The 24418-nt window shown below is 58.4% G+C and overlaps 1 protein-coding gene across 2 annotated transcripts in view; it reads left to right on the top strand.

Moving 5' to 3' along the window:
• The window catches only part of AJAP1 (adherens junctions associated protein 1), a 111438-nt gene that overhangs the window by 84167 nt on the left and 2853 nt on the right, over positions 1-24418 (top strand). The window contains exons 3-5 of one of the 2 annotated variants that reach the window (XM_064494135.1): positions 14534-14621; positions 16824-17066; positions 18931-19010. In XM_064494135.1, the coding sequence (XP_064350205.1) occupies positions 14534-14621; positions 16824-17066; positions 18931-19010 (411 nt within the window). Of the gene's footprint in view, positions 1-14533; positions 14622-16823; positions 17067-18878; positions 19011-24418 lie in introns of both variants that reach the window. The other variant, XM_064494136.1, reaches the window with a different exon arrangement.

Raw genomic sequence — 24418 nt, 5'->3', positions numbered from 1 at the left:
GACACCAGCCAAGGAGGAAGGAACCTGGTCCAGTTCCCGCCGTGGAGCTCTTTTTGAGGGTCAGCCGCCATCCTTCCCTGGCTTTCCCGCACCACCATGTGCGTCAGGACCCAGGGTCTCCTTGCTCCTCTCAATCCCTTCTGTCACTGAGAAATGACCTCCTGCCCCCCACCCCCCACCCAGTGACAGCCACCTGAATGATTTTGTCTTCCAAGGAGAGTTCGCGTCTCAAAGACAACAATCAAACCAGGAGCTTGATGGCAGAATTCAAGGCGTGAGACCAAGGCTGGGTCCTCCGGGGAGAGGGAGACCTTGGAAGCTGGGGAGACACGTCCTGCTGCAGATGTGGCAGCGGCCCCCTGCTCTGCCCAAGGCGCTGCACAGGTTTCCTGCCAGTCGGGACCCGGGGGCTCCGTGGCCGTGTGGCCTTCATTCTGGCCAGACAACAGTCCCCTTCTGTGGCCTTTCCTGCTCATCCCTTCCTTGCCTCTGAGAAAATGAATCTCCTCCCTTCACAGAATTGTACATCTTTGCTGCTGGAAGGACCCTTGTGCACGAATCCATCCAAAGTTTCCAAAGTTCTTTCTAGTGAACCCTCACACCCCCAGGATGGAGAATGAGTTAAAGGGGGACAGCAAGGCATGAGTGGGGACCCAGAGCCACCTCCTCAGTCCTTCTCCAGCCCCTCGAAGGCACGGTGTCAAGGCTCAGAACAGGTGGAGGAACCACCATGGAAGCCCAGTTCCTCACGACGTGGATGGGGAACCAGGGCCCCAAGAGGAAGCAAGACCTACCCGGGGCCAATCACACATGGATTAGCAGGAACAGATTCTGTTTCCTTCAAAAATAGCCAGATGCATTATTCATATATAAATACATAAATTACTCATATGCATTATTTATACATAAGATACTAGTATTTATCCCAGCTCTCTCTTGAAATGCTCTGTCTTGTCATCTGTTGTCTCTAAGAGATTAGTCACTGTTACTTTAAAGTTGGTGCCGGGGCAAGGGTATCGCTCAGTGGTAGAGCACGTGCTCAGCACACACAAGGCCCTGGGTTCAATCCCCGGTACCACTGTTAAAGAAATAAAATAAAATAGTGAATGTCGGTGCCTGAAAACTCCAGAACCTAGATATTCTAGGAGACTTTTTCTGTTTTTTTCTTTTTCCTTCCCTTGTGTTTTGTCCATTTGGTCCTGTCCCTGGGTGTGTCTGGTAATCTTGTGTTAGATGCTGGACATCATGCGTGAAAAGCTGCAGAGATCGTCTGAGGCTCTGGATCAGAGGTAGACCAAACCCTGCCTGTTTCCAGTGTGTGTGCGTTGTTGTGGGAGCTGAGAATTAACACATGTAAAATGGCTGAACAAAATCCTGAGGATGATGTTTCGTAACCTGTGAAAATTACGTGAGCTCTGAACGGCGGTGTCCACGGGCGGAGTTTCTTTGGACGCGGCAGCCCCCCCCCCCCCCCAGTTTGCTCGGCTGTGTCTGTGGCGGCTTCTGGGCTGCAGGCAGGATGAAGGGCTGTGCGGGAGGCGGTGTGAGCCGTGGAGCCTCAGCTTAACCGGCTGGCCCTTTGCTGGAAGGGTCTGCAGACTCCCGCCCCGGGGCCAGGCAGTGAGGGCAGGCTCCTGTGGGCCAGAAGCTGGGTTTCCGTCTTTCTGGAAGGCCGTCTAGCCCCCGGACACCCCCTTGATTCCAAGCAGCCGTCCTCTGGTGGGTGGTAGGACAGCGCCGTCTTTGTGCCCTGAACCCGCAGGGGATTCCCGGCTCCTGGCGCCCAGGCTGAACTTGAGCACTCTTCCGTCTGTTTCTGCTTGTTCTCTTGGATGGGGTCTCAGTCTCGTGCTTTGAAAAAGCCTGTCTTGCAGACACGGGTTAGAATATTGCCGGGACCCCACCACAAAGCAAAGAGCCACTGTTTGCCGATCAGCTTCCTTTCCGCAGCCCTCCCCTGGGCCCCCCCACCCTCAGGCCCTCCTCCCTGCTCCCCTGGCATCATGGGGATGGATCCCAAAGCCATCACTGCCTGGATCTTTTATGCTCTGACCTTGCAGCAGCCCCGGGAGGCAAGATGCAGAGACAGGTCCAGCCCTGCCCGGGCACCAGCGCTTCTCAGCTGGCCCGGCAGGGGGTCTACCCCCCGGTCGGGGGGTGGGGGTGGCAGCGGTGATTCTCATCTTGTGCCCCTCCCTGCAGGACACTGCCCAGCCCTGCTCCCATCCTGGTGGGGGAGGGAGGATCAGACCACCGCCACATAGTGAGGAAACGGGCTTCCATGGTGGTCCTGCATGATTTCTTCTGAGCCTTGACACTGTACCTTCTAGGGGCTGGGGAAGGATCCTCGGGAGGGCCACTGGGGCTTCTGGGGGGGGCTGGGGGTGGTGGTATTGGGGTCTTTTAAGCGTGGCTGTTTGTCTGTTTATTGTTTTAATAAAAAGGTAGTTAGCAGCATAAAGACAGCAGAGGCGAATGGATGTAAGGATTTCCCACCAGGAAGCCTTGAAATGTGATCCAGGAACCCTGCGCGCCACTGACGCTGGGCTCGCTCGCCTTGCCTCTGTTCTCTTGTCCGCCTCCCCACCCGGGTCAAAACTGCATTGCAATTTCCCCAAACTTTCTGGCTACACAGAGGTTTTAATGGGACGTGGGGATAGCCATCTCCCTCCTGCTGGCTCCGTTGACACTGCCAGTGGATTTTGAAGGCAGAGCTGACAGCCAGCTGGGCCTCCGCGCTCTGTTTGCAAGCTTAGCGCTGTGCGCTCCGAGGAGCCTGGGCCGGACACCGCACCCCGCCCCTGAGGCTCAGTTTGACCCTGAAGGTTTGGCTCAGAACTCACAGGAAGGCATGTCCCTGATGGAGGGCGGGAGCCACATCGATGCAGAGAAATAGACTCTCAACAGAAAAATAGAGCTGGGCCCCAAACCAGGAGAAGCCAGCCAGGTAAGAGGCTCCACACTGCAGGAAACAGCTCAGAGAGGGCTGAAGGCATGGCTGTCCCGGCTCAGCGGGGGCCGCTGGCTTGGCACTGGGCACCCTTGCTCTGGATGCTCCGGGTGGGGTTTGCGGACAGGAATCCTGACCACGCTTCTCTGGCTCTCTGGAGCTGAAGCTTGTCCCAGCCAAGACTAGGCAACAGGGGTCGCCCCTCCTGGACTCAGATTCCCGAGCTGAGTTTCTTCTCTCCATCCAGAGACGTTTGTTGAGGGTGGAGGGGGCGACAGGGAGTGGGCTGGCATTGGGGAAGCAGCGGCACCCCATGGCGGGGGCGGGGACGGGCTCCTCTCCTAGCCCACGTCCTGTCAGGCTCCACGGACACGCGGCTTCTCAGCAGTTCAGACGTGTGTTCTGGGGGAGGAGAGCGCAGACGCCAACATGTCTGCGGAACGTGGGGTGAAACCAGCTCTCTGAAGTCAGCTTCTTTCCCGGGCGATTCTCACATTTGTGCGTCACGAGCCCCTGCGGGGGCCTCAGTGCAGGATACACGTTGCGATTTGGGCCCAGAACTCTGGTTTTGGGGGGACCCCGAGAAGGGTCTTTGGGGAGGCAGAGGGCCTGCACCCACCGTGGCCCCTCCCTTCAGGCTGCCCACAGCCACCTCCCTAAGCCTTCTGTCTCTACAATGCAGGGCAAATCCCTTCTGTCCGTCCCCCGTCCCCACTCTTCATTCCAGTGTCAGCCTGGCGTTCCTGAAGGGAGAGCCTGGGGTTCACCTGTGTGTGGTTGTCAGGATGTGAGAACAGTGAGCAAGGCTGGGAGCACGAGATGTGGCCCCCAAGGTGACTGGGCCTCTGAGCTCTGAACTGAACCGCCCCCAACCGGGAGCCGGGACCCTCCTGCACTGTCCATCAGTGGAGCCTTCTTGCCCTGAGTCCTCACACTCCCAGGAAGCCATCTCTGACCTTCATCCTCCACACAGCGCATCCTCTTTCCCCAGAAGACCCATCCCTTTCCCTCTTCACTTAGTGTATCAGCTAGCCACGGCTGTGGAAATGCCACATAACAAACAGCACTGAACCTTAGGATGTACAACTGTATGAATTACCGGGGTTCATTCTGTCACTCATTGGGACTGGCTTTTGTCCCCGAGTTCAAGGCTGTCAGCGCTGCTCCACCTCCCATCCCCCCCCCAAAGGCTGGGCATATTCTCATGGCAACAGCAACATGCGAGATGCCTCTGCCTGGGTTCTGCCATTGTGAAGACCGGGCGGGAGCCACCGTCCTCCACACACCTACTGTGTGCCTGCCCCTCCTGGTCTGGAGCCCCATGGCAGCGCCTGGCACAGGACCTGCAGACGGGGAACGTGCAGGCGGTGCCATGAGGATGGTGTGGAGTGAGGGCAGCCAGGCTTTGTGGGGAGAGCCTCGCTGTCTGCCAGAGGTTTGATCCATTCACTGTTTTATGGGCTAAATTTAGACCCTGTCCTGATGGCGGGTGCTGGGTCCGCTGGCGAGTAATCCAGTCACAGACTTGGCAGCTGACACGTGGGACCAAGAGCCCCAGCTGCCAGGCCCAGGCCCGGGGACGTGCCGCTCTGACAGCAGAAGGCCTCAGCTCTCTGCACCCCTGGCCGATGGGCGCTGCGTGTCCCTCCTCACCACCTCCTTGGCATCGGGCGGTTCCGGCTGCCCCGGCGCCCCTTCCCAGGCTGCCGTCCTTCGTTGAAGTCGCCAGGTGCTGTTGGGAGTTAAGGGGAAAATGGGTCATTTCCTTACTGGCTTCTGAGCTCAAAGCCCAGGATCAGCTGCTTCGGTTCTTCAGTGAGACGAGCAATAACCTCAATGCGTGCGTGTGCGCCCGGGTGTGTGCGTGTGCCCGTGCGTGCGTGTGCCCGTGCGTGCGTGTGCCCGTGAGCACGTGAGCGAGCCTGCGCGTTCCAGGCGGGGATCACGAGCAGCACGGGAGAGGTGGGGCCGGTGACACACTCCAGAAGGCCCGGCGCACACGCTGCCCTGAAGCCCGGGCCCACCCCACGGGGGCTCCCGCGTTCCCCTCGGGACCGGTCTTTCTGCCGGAAACGACGCGGGCCGGGAACGGGCATCTCTGACCCCGGGCCTGCGGAGGCCGGGGCGCCAGGCTGCGGCCACGTGTCCTGGTTCCCCTTCGGTGTCTTGGTTGTTTCTGGTTACTGAATGCAAGTCTGAGCCACATGGATGGAGCCTGGCCTCCGTGGGTGACCGATTTTCAGAGCCATGAAATTCAGTTCAGAAACCCTTTCGAGCCTTTGCCGCTTTCTGAAAGGGGCAGCTCAACCCCCAATCCGTGCGGTCAGGCAGCGCGAGAGGCAGGTGGAAAAGGGTGGACAGGGCCAGGAGGGTCACCCCTCGCCCTGCCCAGCTGCCCCTCCGTCCCCGCCCTGGTCATGCCACACGCACGCCGTACCTGCTCCGGGATTCTCAGCCGTCCCCTAGGGCAGGGGCCCCAGATTTTCCATAAAGGGCCATCTAGGAACTACGTCAGGCCTCCAGGCCACACGGCTCAGTGCCATTGCAGCCCAGAGGCAGCCCGAGACAACATGGAAACAAGTGGCCGTGTCCGCGCGCCGGTAAGACTTTATCCCCAGTGGCAGGCGGTGGGCAGGACGCCGCGGTTTTCTGATCAAGGCCTTGCTGCACTGGGTGCGGTGTCGGCGACCCCAGGAGCAGGTGAGACACAGGATGTCGCCCCTCAGGAGGCCGGCTGAGTCAGGGTCTGCATTCACTGGCCCCTCGGGGATTTGGAGGGTCTGCGCCTGCCGGGGAGGGAGAAGCTAGCCCCCGAGACGCGGCCGAGCTGAGTGCATAAAATAAGAGAAATGTGTTCTCACGGGTCTGGAGGCCAGGAGCCAGCATCGGGTGCCTGCAGGGCCGGGCTCCCTCCCGGGGCTCGGGGGGAGGCCGCTCCCATGTCTGCCTCCAGCTCCCGGTGGCTGTGGTGGCCGCGGTGGCTGCATCACTGCCCCTGTCCCCATGCGGATTTCTTCCCTGCGTCTCCGTGTCTTCTCCTCTCGTGTGTCTTATAAGGGCACCAGACGCTGGGTTGAGAATGACAGTGCCTCCAGATGCTTAAGTGATTAATTACACCTGTAAAGTCCAGATTTCCAGATCAGGTCATATTCCAAGGTTCTGGGGGGATGTGAATTCTTGGGGAACCCTGTTCAACCCACGACAGAGAGACCCCATCACCTGTCCCGGCGTCAGCGGTCTTGGGGCCGGGGGAGTGTGCGGTGAAGATCGGGGCTCAGGGTGCAGGCCCCGCCCTGCTCTGTGATGTCCTGGTGGGGGGGGCTAGCTGAAGGGCGTGGGGTGGGGGGGCCAGAAGGAGAGCCCGGCCGTGGTTCTGAGTCAGCTGGGAGGTGGGTAGTGGTCTTACAGACTTCGGGTGGGGGCTCTGGGCCTCCGGGACCCTCACTGCCACAGTGCCCCCCCGGGGGCCTGAGCATCACAAACCGCAGAAGGCATAGGAGCTCCTGGGGCCATGGGGGCAGGACGCCAGCATCTGCATTTGGGGCGGGGGACAGGGGGACACAATTCGACCCCATGACAGGAAGCAAATCCTGCTGCCAGCGAGGGGGCTTCCCCGGCTCTCCGTGTATCACACCCCACCCCCCTGAGGGTCCCCGGTCCGAAGGGGCAGAGCTTGCCTCCTCCCTGGCCCAGAAGATGGTGCTGAGAAGGGACCGGCAGACACTCGCATTTGCTGGGGTCTGGCGCTGTCTGTCTGTTAGGGTCGGGCTCCCTCTGTCTTCTCGTCTGCACAACTTAGTTCTCAAGTTCAGCGGTGTCTCCCGACGCAAAGGAGGTTCTCAGCTGGGGACCTCGCCCCCAGGTGTGGCCAGCCCGGGGGTGGGACAGCTTTCAGCTGAGCATGATGTCGGCGGATGCCATCCAGCTCCAAGTCCCGTGTGGAGCCCCGAGCCAGCACGGGCCCCCATGGGCGCTGCAAGCTTCCCCTTCCAGCGCGGGCCCTGCACGCGGCGCACGTCTTCACCTGCAGAGTCCCTCTGGACCAGGGCCCCGCGGCCACTGGCCAGCCCTTGCGGAGGGAGGACCACTGTTCTGCTAAAGGCCCGGGCCCCGGAGCAAGACTGCTTGGGTCCGAGTCTCGTATTTTCTGGGTCTTTGTTGTGTGTGCAGTAAAGAGTTAAACTGGCTCGAAGAAAGGTCTTGGGTCCCCGTCCTGGGAGATCACCGCTGAGCCATGGCGTGTCCTTCCTGAGAAGAGTGTCTTTGTTTATCCGGAGCCTTGGGCTGGGCAGGCCGGCTACGCCAGCAAGGTGACTTCTGGCGGGGCCTTGGGGTGCTGTGTCTCCTTGACCTCTGGACCGGCGGGAGACCGAGACCAGCCACGTGGGAGGTCAGCCATGTGCGCGCCACCATGCCCCAACAAGATCTGGACACCCAGGCTCGGGGGCGTCCTGCCTGGCGATACCCCACGCATGTCATCACCGGTGTCGCTGGGGGGAGTTGGCACCACCGTCCCCGTCAGCGAGGATGGGGGAAGCTCCTGGCCGCTCCTGCACTCCGCACCAGGCACCTCTCCCCAGTGCTGATTTTCGTCTGTAGGCTTTGGCTGTCATGGGCCGTAAGTGGAGGGTAACGGCTTTATTCAGTGCCGTGGATCTTTCCTGGGAACTGCTGCGCCTGAGCGTAGTCTTGGGAACCTCCCCGATTGCCCTGTGCAGCCTCCCTGCAGAAACGGAGAGCTTCATGGGGTTGTGCTAATTCGCCGAGGACGACGTGGGCACCACTGCCAGCGGGACTCACTTCACCACGTGGATCGATCTGCCGCCACTGAGTCCATCCTGCACCCTCGCCCCCGCTCCCGTCTTGTCTGTGCTCTTAACGTGGACGGGGCTGGAGGGAGGATGAGAAAGGACCACATTTTTCACATTACAGCCACACAGGGTGTAATCTCGGGACATTTGTGACCCGCTAACCGCATGCTGCCTCTGTGATGGTGTCCCTGTGAATCGATTCAGATGGCGTGACGTGGGCTGGAGATGTGAACACCCGTTTCTTGCGGTCACACATTTCTCCTGTTAGCGGAGAACCTCAGCACCCTTAACGTTTGGGTCCAGATCATTCCTTCTCGTGGGGCCGCCCTGTGCGGGCAGGATGTCTGCCAGCATCAGGACCTCTGCTCGCTAGACGCCAGGGGAGGAGGCTCCCTCATCCCCGCTGACAATCAGAAGTGCCTCACATGGCCCGGCTCCCCGGCCACGGACCGCAGCTGCTGCCTGCCTCCGAGTCCCCTCTGGGCTGCTTCCTTGAGGGCTCACTTCCCTGTGCTGTCAGGACAGAGCCGAGTCCTGTGAGACGCCCGCACAGCCCCTTCCTGGGGGAGGCTCTGTTCTCCTGATGGTCGGTCCCGCCCTCGGCTGGGGGAACTTCCGATGAGCGGACACTTCATCTCAACGTCTTGGCTCCAAGCACCACCATCACTCACCCCGTGGAAGGCCTCTCAGGGTCACTCAGAAACCTGTGTGCCTTTGTGTCCCTGCCACAAAGCAGGTGGCCTTGATTTTCGGTAAACACCCCAGTTTTAGAAGGTGCATTTTCCCTCAGCAGCCTACCCCCCACCCCCCATAGGCAGCCAGCTGCCTCAGCATGGGCCTAAACTTTGGGGTACCTCTTCCTCAAGGAAGTGGGGCTGGCCTCTCGGCTGTCTCCCAGTGGATGCTGCAAGCTTCCACTTTCCAGGGACCATTTGTCAAAGACGTACTATGCAGTCAACATTTTGCAGTGTTTGTGGGGAAGGAGTGGTCCCTCTGCAGTGGAATTTGCACTGCGGGTGCCCGCTGTCACCTCCCCAACCCCAGGAGACAGACATCCTTGGATCCATCCATCACTGGGTCCTTGTTTCCATAACACAGGCACACGAGAGCCCTGCTCTGTAAATGAGCTATGGTAAACACAGAAATGTCATCTCTTTGCCTCGACAAACTCCAGGGCCATGGTTTCTGCCTCCATCCGAGGGCATCAGCCAGGTGTGCCACACCACCCCTGCCGTGCTGCGAGAAGGGTCCTGGGGGGGCAGGTTTCTGCCCTGGACAGTTGATTCAGCTCCATTTAATAAGAAACTCATCGAGACCCAGAGATAGATTACCAACTTCCACATCAATCTTCAGGGTCTGATCTTATCACAAACCAGCACAGATATAACCATAAAAGCCCTATTGATGGATGCCGAGCTGGGTAATCCATCTGTCGCCATCCATTATTCCGGGTATAATTTTTCACTATCCGGGCGGCAGCTGATTCCTAGCGCATTAGTATACAGTGGCAATTGCCGGGAGCAGAAGGAACCCCTAAATTAGCAGGAACAATAACACCTGTCAGGAAAGGGGCTCCAGCTTCCACGCCCAGCTCGCTCCGTGCTCTGGGGCCAGGTCTGAGCTGCAAGGGTTGAAGACAGAGAGGAGAATCTTGACCTTGGAAGTGGAGAGGAGAAAGTTTGTTGACTTTTCCCCCTTCCTTGGGAGTATAGAGTGCACGTTCCCTTAAAGTGACATCACTGTCACCCCAGTGACAGCCCCGCCGCCCCACAGCTGGTGTAGACACTGTTCAAGGGTGGCCCCCCCAGGGTCAGTGAGGGCTCGGGCGCAGATACCCCCTCCTGCAGTGTTTAATAAGCACCGGAGATCCGGCTGGAGGGGACGTTGGCCCAGGAGCGAGTGTGGAGGGAAACGAGCGAGGAGGGAGGGGGTGGGAGGTGGTCCCCCTGAGAACGGTGCCTTTTGTGGGGGGAAGTCCTGTCCACAGACCACTGGGTAAGGTCCTCTCAGCACAAAGATTCCGTGATCTGAATATTTGTGTCTTTCACAAAATGCGGTTTCTTTTCAACGTTAATGGAAAAAAATTGATAGACACAGAGCCTAAATATTTTCGAGGGCCATTGGTGGGATGCCATCGGTAAGATTCTCCCTGAGTTCCAGTCTCCAAAAATCCAGACTCCTGATTAATGCATGTCACACAGAGGGATCTGCTCTGAAGCTGGCTTGACGTGGATGCACCCTGCGGGGCGGAGCTGCCCGCTGCTGGTCGTTATGGTCCAACTTGATAAGACAGGGGCTTGGCTGTCTTTGAAATCACCTTGACAGTGGCCAGTGAAAATCTCAAAAGACTGTAAACCTTTGCTGGTAGAGCAGGAAGGTTCTACAGAACCAAAAGCTTGCTGTTTGAGCCCCAGATTTAACCAGCTATTCAAAGTAGATTCTACATTTTTATTTATTTGGTAAGTCACTCCACCTTCAGCTGTTCACCTAAGTCAGGGTCTGCAAACCATTGCCCATAAGCCAAAGCTGTTTTTATAAATAAAGTTTCATTGGGACCCAGCCACACCCATTGGTTTGCACATCATCTGCGGCTGCTCTTGGGCCGTAATGGAAGGGGTGAGAAGTCACCAGAGTGACCCACCACCTGCAAAGCCTAACATGTTTACTAACTGGCCCTTTACGGGGAAGGTTCGCCTACCCAGGATGCACGCAAACCTCAGGGACCCAGTTGAGGACTTGACTCCTGGCATTCGGAGAAGCCTCATTGATAAGACGTACTTGAAACTACACAGCTTCTCGTAAGTGGTTCTGCTCTCCTCTTAGGAGCGATCTCCCAAAGAGAGGGAAAGATGGGGCGTCCCTGTGGGGCTTCCATCCTCCAACCTGCTTCCTGCAAATGTCACTCTTACCACACGTCAAAAGGCTCAGTCCTCGTTCAGCCCTCATGACTGTGGGGTCCGTGGGGTCTTCCTGTAACCATTGACTCTGCATGCCTGAGCCCAGTGACCCATCAAAGCCCACGGGCCAGATGGTGAAGCACAGGACTGTTTTGCAAGCAAAGTGTGCGAGGAGCAGGAAGGAGGTGGCCTCTAACCGGCTTTATTACCAGGTTTGCTCATTTGGCGTTGGATGCTTGATTGTCCCCGGGACTCCAGAGCAGAGCATCGCCTTGCTCTGCAGGCTGGGCAGCGGGTTAAATCGATCACGTGTGTGAAGACAGGCGTGGCGACGTCTTTCCAGAGAGCATCACCATGGTGTTACCGTTGTATTCCCGCCCTGATGATCCTAGCTGGTTATTAACCCATGTATCATTTCCTCCAAATTTGAACTTGGCAAGTCCTAGGGAGAAATTTCACACGGAGGCAGGAGGGGGGCCTCCAGAACAAGGCAGGCGTTGGAATTACGTCGTTACCTTCCTTCCTGTTCCCCTCGCTTTTTATCCTCTACTTCTCAGTTCCCGAGCTAACAACGTGAGGCGCAGCTGCTGTTGTAAGATGCTGTGTCCGGCAGCGCGCGCTGGGGGTGGGGCGGACATAAAGCCAGTGAAGGTTTGGATCTTTTACAAGGGGCTCCAAGATGCACGAGAGCCTCCGGCAAAGGGCTTCTGTTCTGGTTTTCAGTGAGGGGGCTCCGTGAGCCAAACGTTTTCTCCTCTGGGCCTCAAATCCTTCCATCCACCAGAAGAAGAGACTCAGTGCTTCCCCATCTCTCCCAGAGGGGGTGGGAGGGAATCGGGTATCTAAGATACGACTGGTCACCTCAAGGTGACCTTCCGAAGAGCCTGCTAACCAGACATTCACCCCAACAGAAGGATTCCCTTGGTAACGAGATGGCAGGTCAGAACCCGCTGGTGGCCCGGCCTCCTCTGGCCCTGCAGACACTGGGGGGTGGACGACAGAGCGCTCTGCTCCTGTACGGAGACCCTCAGTGCCTCCCGCTGGGCCTGGTCTTGCAACTGAACCCTCCCTCCTGCTCCTGCTGGCGCCACTCAGCACGCTTTCTTACATCGCCCTCCTCCACAGAGAATTCTCCTGGCCCAGAAGATGGCAGGTTTATCCCAAGAAACAAAAATTCAGTACTTGCCATCAAGTTTGGCATGTGACCTGCCAAGATGGCTGAGAGGCTTTTCTCATGGGGCCCAGAGCTCTCTTTTAGGGGTCTCTCTCTGGAGGAAGTAGTGAGGTTCAAGTACCAGCCTCTGTAATTTAGAAGCTTGTTCTCCCCAGGCAGGTAGAGGGTAGACCTGCCAGCCTCTGCCTTGGAAAAAGTGAGGACCTCAGATCAAAGTTAAAACTGAGTTGAACAAAGTCTGAGCTCAAAATCATTTAACACAACTGCTTTTTGAGCCAGAAGATTCTATGTGATCCAAGGAATTTCCACAAACTTGCCCAGATGGTTTTCACTTCCATAATTTATGACAACAGTATCTACCTTTGAGGGTCGTTGCTGGGAATAATTGGGATAGCCCACACCTGACGATTGCTAATGCTTGTTGAGCACGCCTGTCATCATCATTATCACCACCAGCATCATCATAATCATGGTCACCATCATCATCACCATCTTCGGTATCATCACCATCTTCATTATCACCACCATCACAATCATCATCACTATTGCCAGCATCTTCACCATCACCACCATCATCATCATTCCACTTCCATCAACATCACCATCACCAGTATCATCATCATCATTACCACCATCATGAGCACCACCGCCATCACCACCATCACCATCATCATCATCACCATCGTCACCACCATCATCACCATCACCACCACCATCACTACCATCACCATCATCACCACCATCACTACCATCACCATCATCACCACCACCATCACCAACATCAGCCTCCTTCTCATCATGGGAAGCACAAAGGATGAGCACCTACTCTTCATGACTTCATGACAGCATGTTCATCTCTTGACTGGGCAAGGATTGTGTAGATGGAGGGAGGGTGAGGAAAGACTGAGCAGCCACCTCTCCCGGTTGTCCATTAGACTGGACATCCATTTCAACCTCCCTCTCCCAACAAAGTCTGAGTCGGGTCTCAGAGAAGCTTGTGAATAAATAGCAATCACTGAGGCTGGTGGGCACATCCTCATTGGTAAGATTGAAGGTGGTCCCTACGGCATAAGTCGCTATCAGCCCCATTGGCAAGCTGATTTGGCAGTCCTAGGGGGAAGGCAAGCTGGCTCAGAGATTTGTAGCACATGCCACAGATTGGGCACAGGTGGATGGGAAGCCGGAACCCACAGTGAACGCTGCCACTTTAAACAATGGGCACCAACACAGCTGCTCCTAAAAGCAGGCACCAGGGCTAAGCTAGTCAAAACGGCCTCTGCCTTGCGTGCAGCAGGTGCTCGATAAAAGATTATTGAATCAATGGCTCAAAGAATGAATGGAGGGAGTCCCGTGACGTTCATGGATCTTCTCCAGTTTTTCAGGGGTGCTTATCCTGTTGGCTCAGGAAGGGAATGCCTCAGGACAAACAGAAATAGCCCAAAAGTGAGGCCTCCAGGAAGAGAAAGCTCATTTTCTGGTCACGCCAACTTTGAATTATTTATTAGCAATTCCCCCACGAGGATCCTCTTCAGTAGAGAGGTAACATCTGTTTGTGACACTGTGTCCTTGGGAGGCACCAGAAAACTCTTACACCCTGAAAACCTCCATGCTGGACCACGCACACGTGATGTTCTCACCCCAGGACCCGCCGGGGCCTCGGGTGCGATGGGTGGGTCTCTGTACTTGGATGCCGGGAGTGGAGGGAAACAGATGCTCGAGTGACCCAGGTGGGAGGACGTGGGGAGTTGACACTTGTGTGGGGCGGGCTGCTGCCACCTGCAGGGCTCTCTGCAGAGAACTTCAGGGCCCTGGACCTTCCAGGTGGCCCACACTGACCAGCGGATTCAGCCTTAATGTCCATGTCCCAGGAAGGATGTAATGGATGAGTTGTCCGGAGAGACCTAGCTGGGGAGGGAACCAGAGGTGGGGGCTGTTACCAGCCTGTCTTCTCCCCCTCCCCCTGCATCTGTGGTTGGTGGACAATGATGCTGCAGGGGCGAGGGGCAAAGGGACAGTGCGGAGAGAATTCCTGTCCTTGCCATCCTAGTCCTCCAGTGGGGTTCACAGGCTGCTCTCCCTCAGGCTCTGGCTGTCCTGCTGCTGGAGTGGCTGGTCCTTCTGTCCCCATCCTGCTGCCTCCTCCCCACCATGTACACACACACACAAAGCAGAAGCAAAGGCCAGGCTGCAGATCCTCCCATGGGACTTGGGGAAGCATCAGCTCTGGGCCTGGATCTTTTATTCCCCAGAGCCTCAACCGGCAGTGTGGTTCTTGGAGAGAATTCTGAAAAGGGGAAGACGCTCACCAGGGATCCAAGTGCCTGAGTCTCCAAGAGTGTCAACCCACGCGTTCCCCATCTTCCCAATAAACCCTGGGCTGTCCTGGCTCCTCCTGGGTCAGGCCAAACCCTGCTCCCGCTTGCAGGCCAGCTGCCCCAGGGCTCAGACTTCAGGACAGGACCTACCCAGGGCAGGAGAGAAAGGCGGGGTGATGGGTCTTTGGGGAGTGCCTCCACCAGAGCCCACCTGCACCAGGTGAAGGGCTTGGCAGGTGCAAGAAGGACACGTGACCCTGTCAACTGGGGTCCCCTGCTGGGACACCCTTTACACGAGGGGACTGGTGTTCAGAGCATTCTCAGCTGGGCCCCTGAATCTCGTGCCCCTGGTTTCATGGCTCCCCTCTCTGCTTCTCTGTCTCCAGGTTTGGCGGTCCATCAGATCATCACCATCACCGTCTCCCTCATCATGGTCATCGCTGCTCTGATTACAACTCTTGTCTTAAAAAACTGGTAAGGCTTCTCGGCCCTGCTGGCCTGGAAACAGGGGTCCCCGGGGACATGCACACAGGAGAGTCTCTACTTTTCAAATCTGGTCCAGCGCACAGCCCAGGGAGTTGTTTCTGTTTGCTGGTGAATTCCACGCTCGACCCCTCACCTTTGCCCTGGGCAGCTCGGCCGGCGAGTGGGCGGCTCGCTCCCTGGCACAGCCCTTCCTTCCGGTGGCGAGCCCGGGCCCCTTGACTTAGTCCCACAGGCAGCAGCAGGTGTCCTGTTCCCAGAGCCTGTCTCTCAGATCCCAGTGCCCTTTGAATGTCACCCTCCCAGCGCGTTTTTCATTATTTCCCACCAGCTGCCTGGGTGCGGGGGTGCGGTGGGGGGGGGGGGTCTGTGCCTGCCCCTCGCTGTCCCCGGCTGTCCCCGCCGGCCTCTCTGTCTCCTGCCTTCCTCTTGAGGCCGCTCTGGGTCTGCCGAACTAGGTTACTGCTTTGCTCCAGGCAGCCTGTCTTTGCCTGTTTCCTCCTGGAAATTGGCCTACTTTGAGGTTGGCCTTGCTAGGTGTACACACCTGCTCCACCCCTGGGAAGATCAGGGAGCTGCTGGGCAACACTGCTTCTCGTGCGCCTCCCTGCTGCCACTCCTCCAGCAACGCAGCTCCTTTTAGCATCGAAGCCACCCGCCCTTGTAGAGTAACACACCCAGCCCCCACTGCTGACCGGCCAGGAGGTCAGGCGGGCTGAGGGGAGGGGCCGCCCTGGGCCTCCGGGGAGCAGAGAAGCATGGAAACGGGAGCGAAGGCCAGTCTCCAGGATTAGAGAGGATGGGGCTGGGGGGGCACCACCCCGGAACAGACCTCACGCTGAGCCGGAAAGGCCTGGAGTGGCCTGATGGCGGCCAGCAAATTCGGGACCCAGGGTGTTTTCTGGGGCAGGCGACGTGGATGGCACTCAGCCCCCGGCGGGGCATCTTGGGCAGGGCTGCCTGGCTGGGGAAGGGGCTCCGGGGCCCTGGGCCGCGTGCGTGCGCGGCGGCCCCAGTGCCCCCGGCTGGCTCGATGAGGGGAAGCCCCTCCCTCCAAGGAGGCGGCCAACTTTGCGACCCTCTCGCTATGTGACAGGCAGGCAGCCTTCCTCCTGGTTGTCCTGCATTTGGGGTTTGCAGCAAGCCCGCCAAGAGTCCTTTAGGGAGGACGCCCCAGGGTGCAGGTGGGTGGGCTCCACGCACTTGCTGAGGGGGCCCCCAGCTTTCATACCCATCTTCCCACCTTCATTTGTGGGCGAGGCGTCCCACCAGCAACCAGGATTCCTCTCATTGGGAAGACGTGGCAGGGAATTAAAACGACTTACGGGGAGATGGGCTCGTGGACCCCCGCCCCTTACAGCCCCCTCTGCACAGGCTCTGAACGTGAAGGGGGGAGAGGGAAGGATCTGGTACCCCAGTGAGGCTCCTGGAATCTCCCCTTCCTTGCCCTCCTCTGTGGGAACGACACTTCCCTCCATCCTTGTGAACTTGCCGTAGAAGTGACCTCCGGGGGCTGGGAGGGGTCACTGCGTGTCTTCTCCATCAGATCTCTTGGCCCGTAAGGGTGGGGTCCCGCGTGTGGTCTGCACAGTGTCTGGAAGCCTCTGTGGCCCAGAAGAACGGGGAATGGAGGCAGGTACCCACGAGGCACACAGCACAGTTCTCTCCAAGACCCAGTGATCCGGTCTCATTTCCAGCTTGTGAGAAGGGTCAGGGGAGGGGCTGAGGATCAGGGTTCCCCCCCCCCAATTCTCCCCGAGGATAACTCCATGGTCCAGTCCCAGCGAACGATGACCACTCAAACCGGGGCACAAAGTCTTCCCCACGGGCCCCTGCCATGGTGTCCATCCCATTCAGACGCTCCTGGGGAAGCGTAGTCAGTACCCCTGTCCGGCTGACATCCTGTGGCCGGAGGAGGCTTCAGCTCCCTGATAGCACAGCTCAGCCACTTACCTCAGAATCCTCCCTGCAATAACGACCACATTTAAAATTCAAATTTTCTTAAAAAAATAAAAAGAGAGCGCTGATTGCTTGATTGTGGTCCATCTTTCTGAAGAGGCTGGGAATTACCGTTTAATATTAAATGATGGATAATTAATGCCTGGAGAGGAAGGTCCCACCGCTTTAAGCGCTGGCGTTGTCTGTGGGTGCCGGCGTCTGCCCGCCGCCCACCCCGACGTCTCTCCGGCCCAGCTGTGCCCAGAGCGGGAACACGCGCAGGAACGGCCACCAGCGGAAGGCCACCCAGCAGGAGGAGAGCTGCCAGAATCTGACGGACTTCACGCCCGCCCGCGTGCCCAGCAGCCTGGACATCTTCACGGCCTATAACGAGACCCTCCAGTGTTCGCACGAGTGTGTCCGGGCGTCCGTGCCCGTGTACACCGACGAGACGCTGCACCCGACCGGGGAGTACAAATCCACGTTTAACGGGAACCGGTAAGCACAGGCGGGAGCCGGGCGCGGTCGCCGCCCGCTCCTGGGGGTGCCGGGCTGTCCTCGGGGTGAGGCAGCCTTCTCGTCCTGCCGGTGGCCCGCGCATGCGCAGGCAGCCGGCCGGGCGAGGTGAGGCGAGAGGGGCGGGGTAGGCGCAAACAGGGGTTTCGCCCTCCAGGGAGGGGACGCGGCGGCGGCGGTCGGGGTCCAGTCCAGACCCCGGCACCTGGCTACGTGCCGACTGTCCTGCCTGCTCCTGGGTCCCGCGTCTCGGAGGCCGAGCAAGGCTCACTGCCCAGAGTCCAAAGCCAGCCTCGCAGTCTCGAGCTCCCCAGATACCGACAAGTCTTGATCGTCCCGCCCCCACCAGCATCTCTGAACCCCCATCAATAAAATGTCAGCAGCAAATCTAGCGAAAATATCAAACACCAGCCCGACTCCTGGTTGTTAAGTGCCCTTTTTTATTAATCATACACAATCCCTCAAAGAAGACACGCCTCTCACCGGCCCGGGGAGTGTGCAAGAAACCCTTGAGTCGCTTCTGAAGGCTCATCCAGAATTAGATTGAAACAGCAATAAACTAGGTTTTATTTTTTGAGTGAGCCCTCACTCATGCAGCATTTTGTAAATAATAAAAAAAAAAATCCCACAACTTAAAAATCTTAGGAAGAAATGAGCAGGACCCCAGGCAGACTTGAGGGCCCATGGTCAGCAGTGGGAGAAGCCGGGGCGCTGCCCCAGTGCCCTAAGGGGCTCCGCCCTGCACCCACGTCCAGGAGATGCAGGGGCTGTTCCCGGAGTTGATGTCGCCTTGTCCTGTCCCCGAGAGCGAGTGGGAGCTCCTTTAATACTTACTTACAGCCGGACTCTGCCGTGTTCTCTGTCTGAGAGGCCCCCTCCCCAGGGGAGAAGGGGGCAGCAGAACCCTCAGGATGGCCCGTCTAAATGCTGTGGCCTCCACTCGGCGACGTTTGGGGAGCTCGTGGGCTGCATCCCAGCCTCGCCAAGGGCCGTGTGCGCACGGATTCTCAGACCGTCCCCCCGAACATGTGTGTGCCCGTTTGGGTGCCAGCCCCGGCCGGCCAGTGCTTCCGCCTTTGGGGGAAGAGGGGCGGGTGGGTCTTGAGGTGTCACAGCCCTAACCCTCCGCCCCTGGCCGCGGGCAGGGCGGGCACAGCTGGCTGGCGTGGGAACCCCGGGCGGAACAGGTTCTTGCTTTCTGTTTGAAGGTGATGCTCTGTTGGCTCTCGCCGGCCTTGGGAAGTGGCAGCTCAGTCTCAAAGGGTTGAAACACCCGGGCGGGGGCGGCATTTTAGGCGCCAGGCCCCGCCCTCCCTATAACATGCAGTGAAGCGGGTGGAGGCAGAGACGCTGAGCCTGGCTCTCATCCTGCAAGTCAAAAACTAAAACCTGGAGATGGCACTACCGTGGGCCTCAGCACCAGATTCCTCCTGTGCACAGACGCCTCAGGCTGCGTGACCTCCAAGGACAGGGCGGGAGGGAACACCGGCCGGCTCCGGGCGGGGCGGCCAGCGGGGCCAGGCCGAGCATCACCTCCCTGGGGCTCCCCTCTACCCGAGAGGCCAGGCTCCTTTTCCTTATCGGTAGGGCAGGGGGTAACTAGGCTTGTTTGTTTCTTTGTTTAATGGAGGTCCTGGGGACTGAACCCAGGACCTCGTGCGTGCGCAGCGCACGCCCTACCCCTGAGCGACACCCTCCTCCTAAGAAGCCAGTCTTCGGGGGCGGGCCCAAGCCAGCCGGCTGGTGGGGTGCCGGGTGCCAGCACGCGCCAGCCCGCCTTTCTGCCTGCTGCAGACCCTCCTCTTCTGACCGGCATCTTATTCCTGTGGCCTTTGTGTCTGAGAAGTGGTTTGAAATCTCCTGCTGACTGGCCGAAGTCTTTTTTACCTCCTGGGGGCAGGGCAGACGCCATGTGTCTGTTTCATGGTACGTACCTCTTTTTTGGGGACCTTGATTAATTTTCCCTTTGCCTGACCTTCCCTCCACCCCCTCACCCCGCCTCCCTTCCGGATGTGGCAGGTAGAATTCTGAGGGCATCACCGCCCTGGTTGCCAGCCAGAGGGCTGGGCTTGTGGTCTCTCTGCTGCACTCATGAGAAATGCCCCCGGGTCCCCCTGGAAGGGACCGATGGACGCCCTCGAACCCCCACTCGGCACCCGGTTGTTCTGTGGGTGCCGCTCCCCTGCAGTGCCGGGGACCCCAGTTCTCCAAGCGAGCTCCAAGCGCAGCTCCCGTTTCCACGACAAGAGGAGACAGGGCCGCGGCGCCGCGGGCGGATACCAGGCCGGGCCTCCATCACGTGTCTTTACGGGGGTGGGGGGGGCGGGGAGGGCGCGGAGCAGAATTAAAATACAATTTTGAAATATAAAAATAAGAGATAAGAAAGAAGATGATAAAGGAGGAAAGTGAAGAGCTGAGACATCTACTAATTTGGAGCCGGAGACCGGCACCAGAACGCACTGAATTTTCCACGCTCTGCTGGGTGGGAACATTCCGTTTGCTTTCAGTGATATTGACTTTAATGCTAACGGTAAATTGCTTTCTTCTGGGCTGAGCCTCCCGAACGTCGGGCTGCTGGGGGGAGAGCGTCTCGGCCCCGGGGCCGCGCGTCCCGCACTCACAGGCAGTGGCTGCGGCCAGGGCTCTGCGTTTTCCTTTCTGACGCTGTGTTTCCAGAGGACGCTCGTCTCGCTCATCCACAGACAGCATCTTCCCTCCCCAGAGGTTCCTCCTGAACGTGACGTCAGGTCCCTTCTACCAGCAGGAAACCAATTTCTAGGGCTACAGATATTTGAAAATGTTCTTTGTTACTTTTGTTGACCTTCTGATGTGGAGGCTGCAGGGGGAACGTCACTGTCAGAGTCGGGGGAAGGCCAGGGGCGGGGGAGGCGTCTTCTTGGGGCGCACTCGTGACCCCCAGGGGACTCTGCTTACAGCGCTTAGCCAGGGCCGGGGGAGCTGGCTGCTTTGAGAAGTAGGAGTGAACCGATCAGGCCCTAATCCCAGCCCTAGTGAGCAGCCTGTTTGCTCCAAGCCACATCTCCCACCCTCACCTCCTGCCCTGAAGCCAGCAAAGCCCACTGAGCGCTCAGAGTAGCCGATGGGTGAAGGAACCTAATGAGATTCAGATGGAAAGTGAGTCCCCCTCCAGCCCAAAGGCCTTTGCTGAGGCTGTAAGAGGAGGTCTGTCCCTGCAGTCGAGGGCCAGATGCCCTGGTGTGGCCCGTCTGCCAGCAGCTCGTACCTTTGTCTGCCTGGATGCGACTGGCCTCGTCAAGGCCGGTGACAGGGCTCCCGCTGGAGTCCCGGCTGGGCTGGCGGTGGGGGGCCTGCCCATTAGTTGCAGAACTCCTGCTGCCCTGTGGGGCCTCGTCAGGGCGGCCACAGGGGCGCCAGTGTCTCTGTCAGGATTTCAAAAATGCACAAACACACCAGACGTGGAGCTGGGAGATGCTGGCCGTGCCCATCAAAGACCTCACTCTCTTCCTCCGAGCCCCACGGGACCCCAGGCCTGGAGGTGGACATGCTTCCACTCCAGGGAGGCCCCTGCCGGGCCGGGGGCCGGGGGCACATGGTCCCCTCCCATGGCATTCCAGCCGCAGCTCATTGGAGCACTCTGAACATCTCAAAACTCAGTCTTCTCGGCAATCCTATCTGACAGATGGGAACCTGAGGCGTGGGGAGGTGAAGTGACTGCCTGAGCTTACAGTCAGGTTGTAAGTGGTGGGGCCACACGTCCCCTGGTCACCTGGCTCCGGGCCCTGCTCTGCCCACCACCCAAAGAGCCTTGATCGCAGTCCCCTGTGGAATGTCTCTGTCCCCGTTCCAGCTCCGGCCTGGCCCCAGATGGGATGAGAGCTGAGTGGTGGGAGATGAGGGCGGGTTTCCAGCCACTTCGGCATCCCCGTGGGGGCCCTTCAGCCTGACTCTGCAGGGCAGGGAGCCACGCAGGTGGGAGGCAGGTCCTGCGTGTCCGAAAGCCTGGGCTGGGGACCTCCTCAGCCCCAGTGGACAGGGAGCCACAGCTCTGACTTTAAATGCAAATCAAATTGGGAGAAAGTGCTTTTATTCCCTCCTCATCTTCCAAAGACCTTCATGTCTCAAGCCCAGTTCCCTTTCTAGCAGCACAGGGCACAGAGGAACCCCCCAAACACTGGGGCAGGCCCTCCCCGTGTGCGACTCCAGGGACCCACGGACACTGGGGTGGGCTCTCCTCGTGTGTGACCCCAGATGGGCCCCGGGGACCACTTCTCCTCGTGTGTCTGGGCCGCACTTCCCAAGTCTCTCAAGGAGCTGCTTCAGGACCAGTCCTGTCTTCAGGAGGAGGATACCTGTGTCCCCAGAGCTTGACCGAGTCACCGTGATCTCAGGTGGCTGGTGTGGGGAGGTGAGCAGAACCCATGGGACTTGCTCCAAGCGCAACCACACTCAGCCACGGCGCCCACGGACTCAGAGCATCCGCTCTCTCCGCCTATCCCCCCGCAGACACGGACCAGGAGGGCCACGCCAGCAGCCCTGACCGTCCTTGATAAGTGTTTCCATATCCCGTCCCTGAGCATCGGGCGACTGCTTTTCACTCACCGGGGGAAAGCGTTCGGACTTGAAGCAGCCCTGATTCCTGCAGTCAATGCCTGGGCGTAAGGATGGAGGAGAGAATGGCTCAGATCTACTGGGGCACTTACTGTCCCTTAAATAAACAGCAAGTAATACTAAAACATTTAATTAAGGTTTAAGACCCAGCGGAGAGACTGATCTCTTGCATGGCTGCTAAGCCTCTCCACATGCATTTTTAATGATGATATAGCTGTTTGTTACCCGCCGCCCGTCTTGCGTGCTCACACTGACCCCGGCACACTGGGGACCGGAGCCCCGCCCCAGAGAGCCCGCTTCCCTGCCGGCAGGTTGACGGCAAGACCGGGGCTCGTGGACACAGGCAGCCCAGCCTGGGCAGCAGTTAAGCCTGTCTCCCTAGGTTCAGCCTTTACGATAGATTCCAGCAGACTCTAGCCCCAGACCCCCTGCGTGGTGGGGCCCGATTGGATGCTCTGGACGAGACAAGATGCTCCCAGGAAAGGGACCTTGGAGCCATGCCTCCCATCGCTCGTGCGCTAATTTCCTGTCATTTTTCATGTTAGCAAGTAAACTTCAGAAAACCTCACTAGTGCTCAGACCTTCCCGTCTGCCACGGCCACGTCACGCCGAGCCAAGCCTGGCGAGCCTGCACCAAAGCCAGTGCGGAATAAATCATGTGTTGTGACTATTTTCAAAAACACACCAAAGACATAACTAATAAAACACAAGAAACGCACCTGAGCCTTCCCGCTTTGTTCTAAAAAATACATTAACAGAATATCCAGCTTCTGTAATTCAAAGGAACGCTGTGTTCAAAGCAACATCCAGCCCCTTCTGGAAACTCCTCTCTCCCCAGGCTGAGGACCGGCGCCGAGCGGAGCAGTGGGGAAGGAGCCTTCCCGGGGTGCGGGGGACTCGCCGCAGCTCCCGCACTCTGGGCCCTAACGCAGTCTGCCTGCTGTTCTCTTCGTTCTGCGCAAGCAGGCACTGACCCTCAAGCCCAGGACCCCGTGCGGCCTGCAGCCCGGTGGGCCCAGGGAGCCGAGACTCTCCCGCCAGGCAGCAGAGGGCACTAGTTTCTCCCAAGTCAGAATTTATCCCACATCCTCATCTCTCGGATCTCTGAAGCAGAAGCCTCCCGTTCTGGCCCAGAATCTTGCGTCCACACCGCCGCCTGTGCCCTCCTCTAGGCAGGATGCGCTCTCTCCAGCCCTCCTGGGGTCAGTGCCCGGCTGAGAGGCTCTCGTGCTGAGCCTCCGGAGCAGGACAACCCGAGCAGCCCCCATGAGCTGAGTGCAGGCAGCAGGAACTGGCGGCTTGGAGCGTGGCCGGGGTCGCTCCTCCTCCTTGCAGGCGACCTACCAGCCCCTCTACAAGAAGCCAGCGCCGCTGTTCAAATGGCAATTCAAGGTGCAGAGCTGGCACCATCCTGAGATGCCGGGGAGAAGCAGATGCTGGTAGGTTTGGAAGAGGCTGGCCCCCGAGTGGCCCAGAGCCCTGCCCTCCATCCTCCCACGTGACTTCACCTGTAGGCACTTCTGGCAGATAAGGATGCCGAGGACAAAGCTCCTCTGGTACAGTTGCCTCTTCTCTGAGCTTCACTCCACGTGGATTTCCCTCCCGGGCCAGGTTCAGAGCTGCAACCTGGGCAAACCCACGGGGACCCAGCAGGCACCCGCGGCACCTGGGGTGACATGTGACATACGTACATGCAAATAACACCAGTGCCGGTCGCCCTGTGCCCGAGGAGTCGCAGAGCCGGATGCTCTGATGGACAGAAATGAAACAGAACACGTTTAGGAGAGGAGGCAGTATTCACGAAGGCCTCCCTGGGAGGGGAGGTCAGCAGGGACGTGGGGAATTTGAAGCCAGAGAGTTATGCTTTGAGGCCAGGGTACAGGAGCTGCTTTTTTGTTTTGTTTTGTTTTGTTAAACCAGCAAAAGTGGGTTTATTCAAGAACAGCAGAGGAATTGCAATTTGGAACAAGCAGGCTGTACAAAAGCCACGGGTAAGTCCAACAAACAGAGGAGAGGTTATTTTATAGAGAAAAATGAGGCAGGTGAGAGGGTTTGGGGTTTTGTTTTTAGTGAAAGCCTGCTGGGAAACCGGGAGCTCAGGGTGTGAGCGGCTTCTCGCTGGCCGCGCGGCCAGGGTGGCGGCTTTCTGTCGGAGACGCAGTGTGAGTCTTGTCCTGTCGGGGCCTGTGGTTGATGACTCTTTCCTGTTGAAGACTCTGCTGCTGTGGTTTGTACTTGACTGTTGACCGAAGAGTCCACTGGAGGAAACTGGGAGTTGGAAGTGTAACTGGGGGGGATGGGGTGGAGGTGGTGGGACCTTGTCCTGGAGGATGCAGGGAGCCCGCGGCAGAGGCAGCCAAGACTTTTAAGTAACAAAGTGGCAGATGACGTCTGTAAGAAAAGAGCCCAGGAGTCGGAGCAGAAGCAGCGCCTCCCTTGGTCTGTCTGCGTAAGGTCGGAATAAAGGGTGGGAAGGAAACCACCAGCGGCGGCTCTCCGAGGAAAGCCACCTTCTTAGGGAAGGAGGCCCTGTGACTCGCGGTCCAACCCCGGGCCCATCTGAGAGCAGCCGTCACCCTGGGGCAATGGGCAGCAGCTTAAACCCGAGACGGTCCTAGGCCACCAGGACGGGGGGAGGGTCACTAGACCCAGCTTTTAGGGTCCCTGTATTTTTTAATATATTTTTTAAATTTTTAAAATTGTCGTAAAACGTCCATAACATAAAACTGACCATTTGAACCATT

The sequence above is a fragment of the Camelus dromedarius genome, chromosome 14 (assembly GCF_036321535.1).
Source record: "Camelus dromedarius isolate mCamDro1 chromosome 14, mCamDro1.pat, whole genome shotgun sequence".
Classification (NCBI taxonomy): Eukaryota; Metazoa; Chordata; class Mammalia; order Artiodactyla; family Camelidae; genus Camelus; species Camelus dromedarius.
Note: the sequence above shows the minus strand (reverse complement) of the source record. Positions and strands in the feature narration are given on the sequence as shown.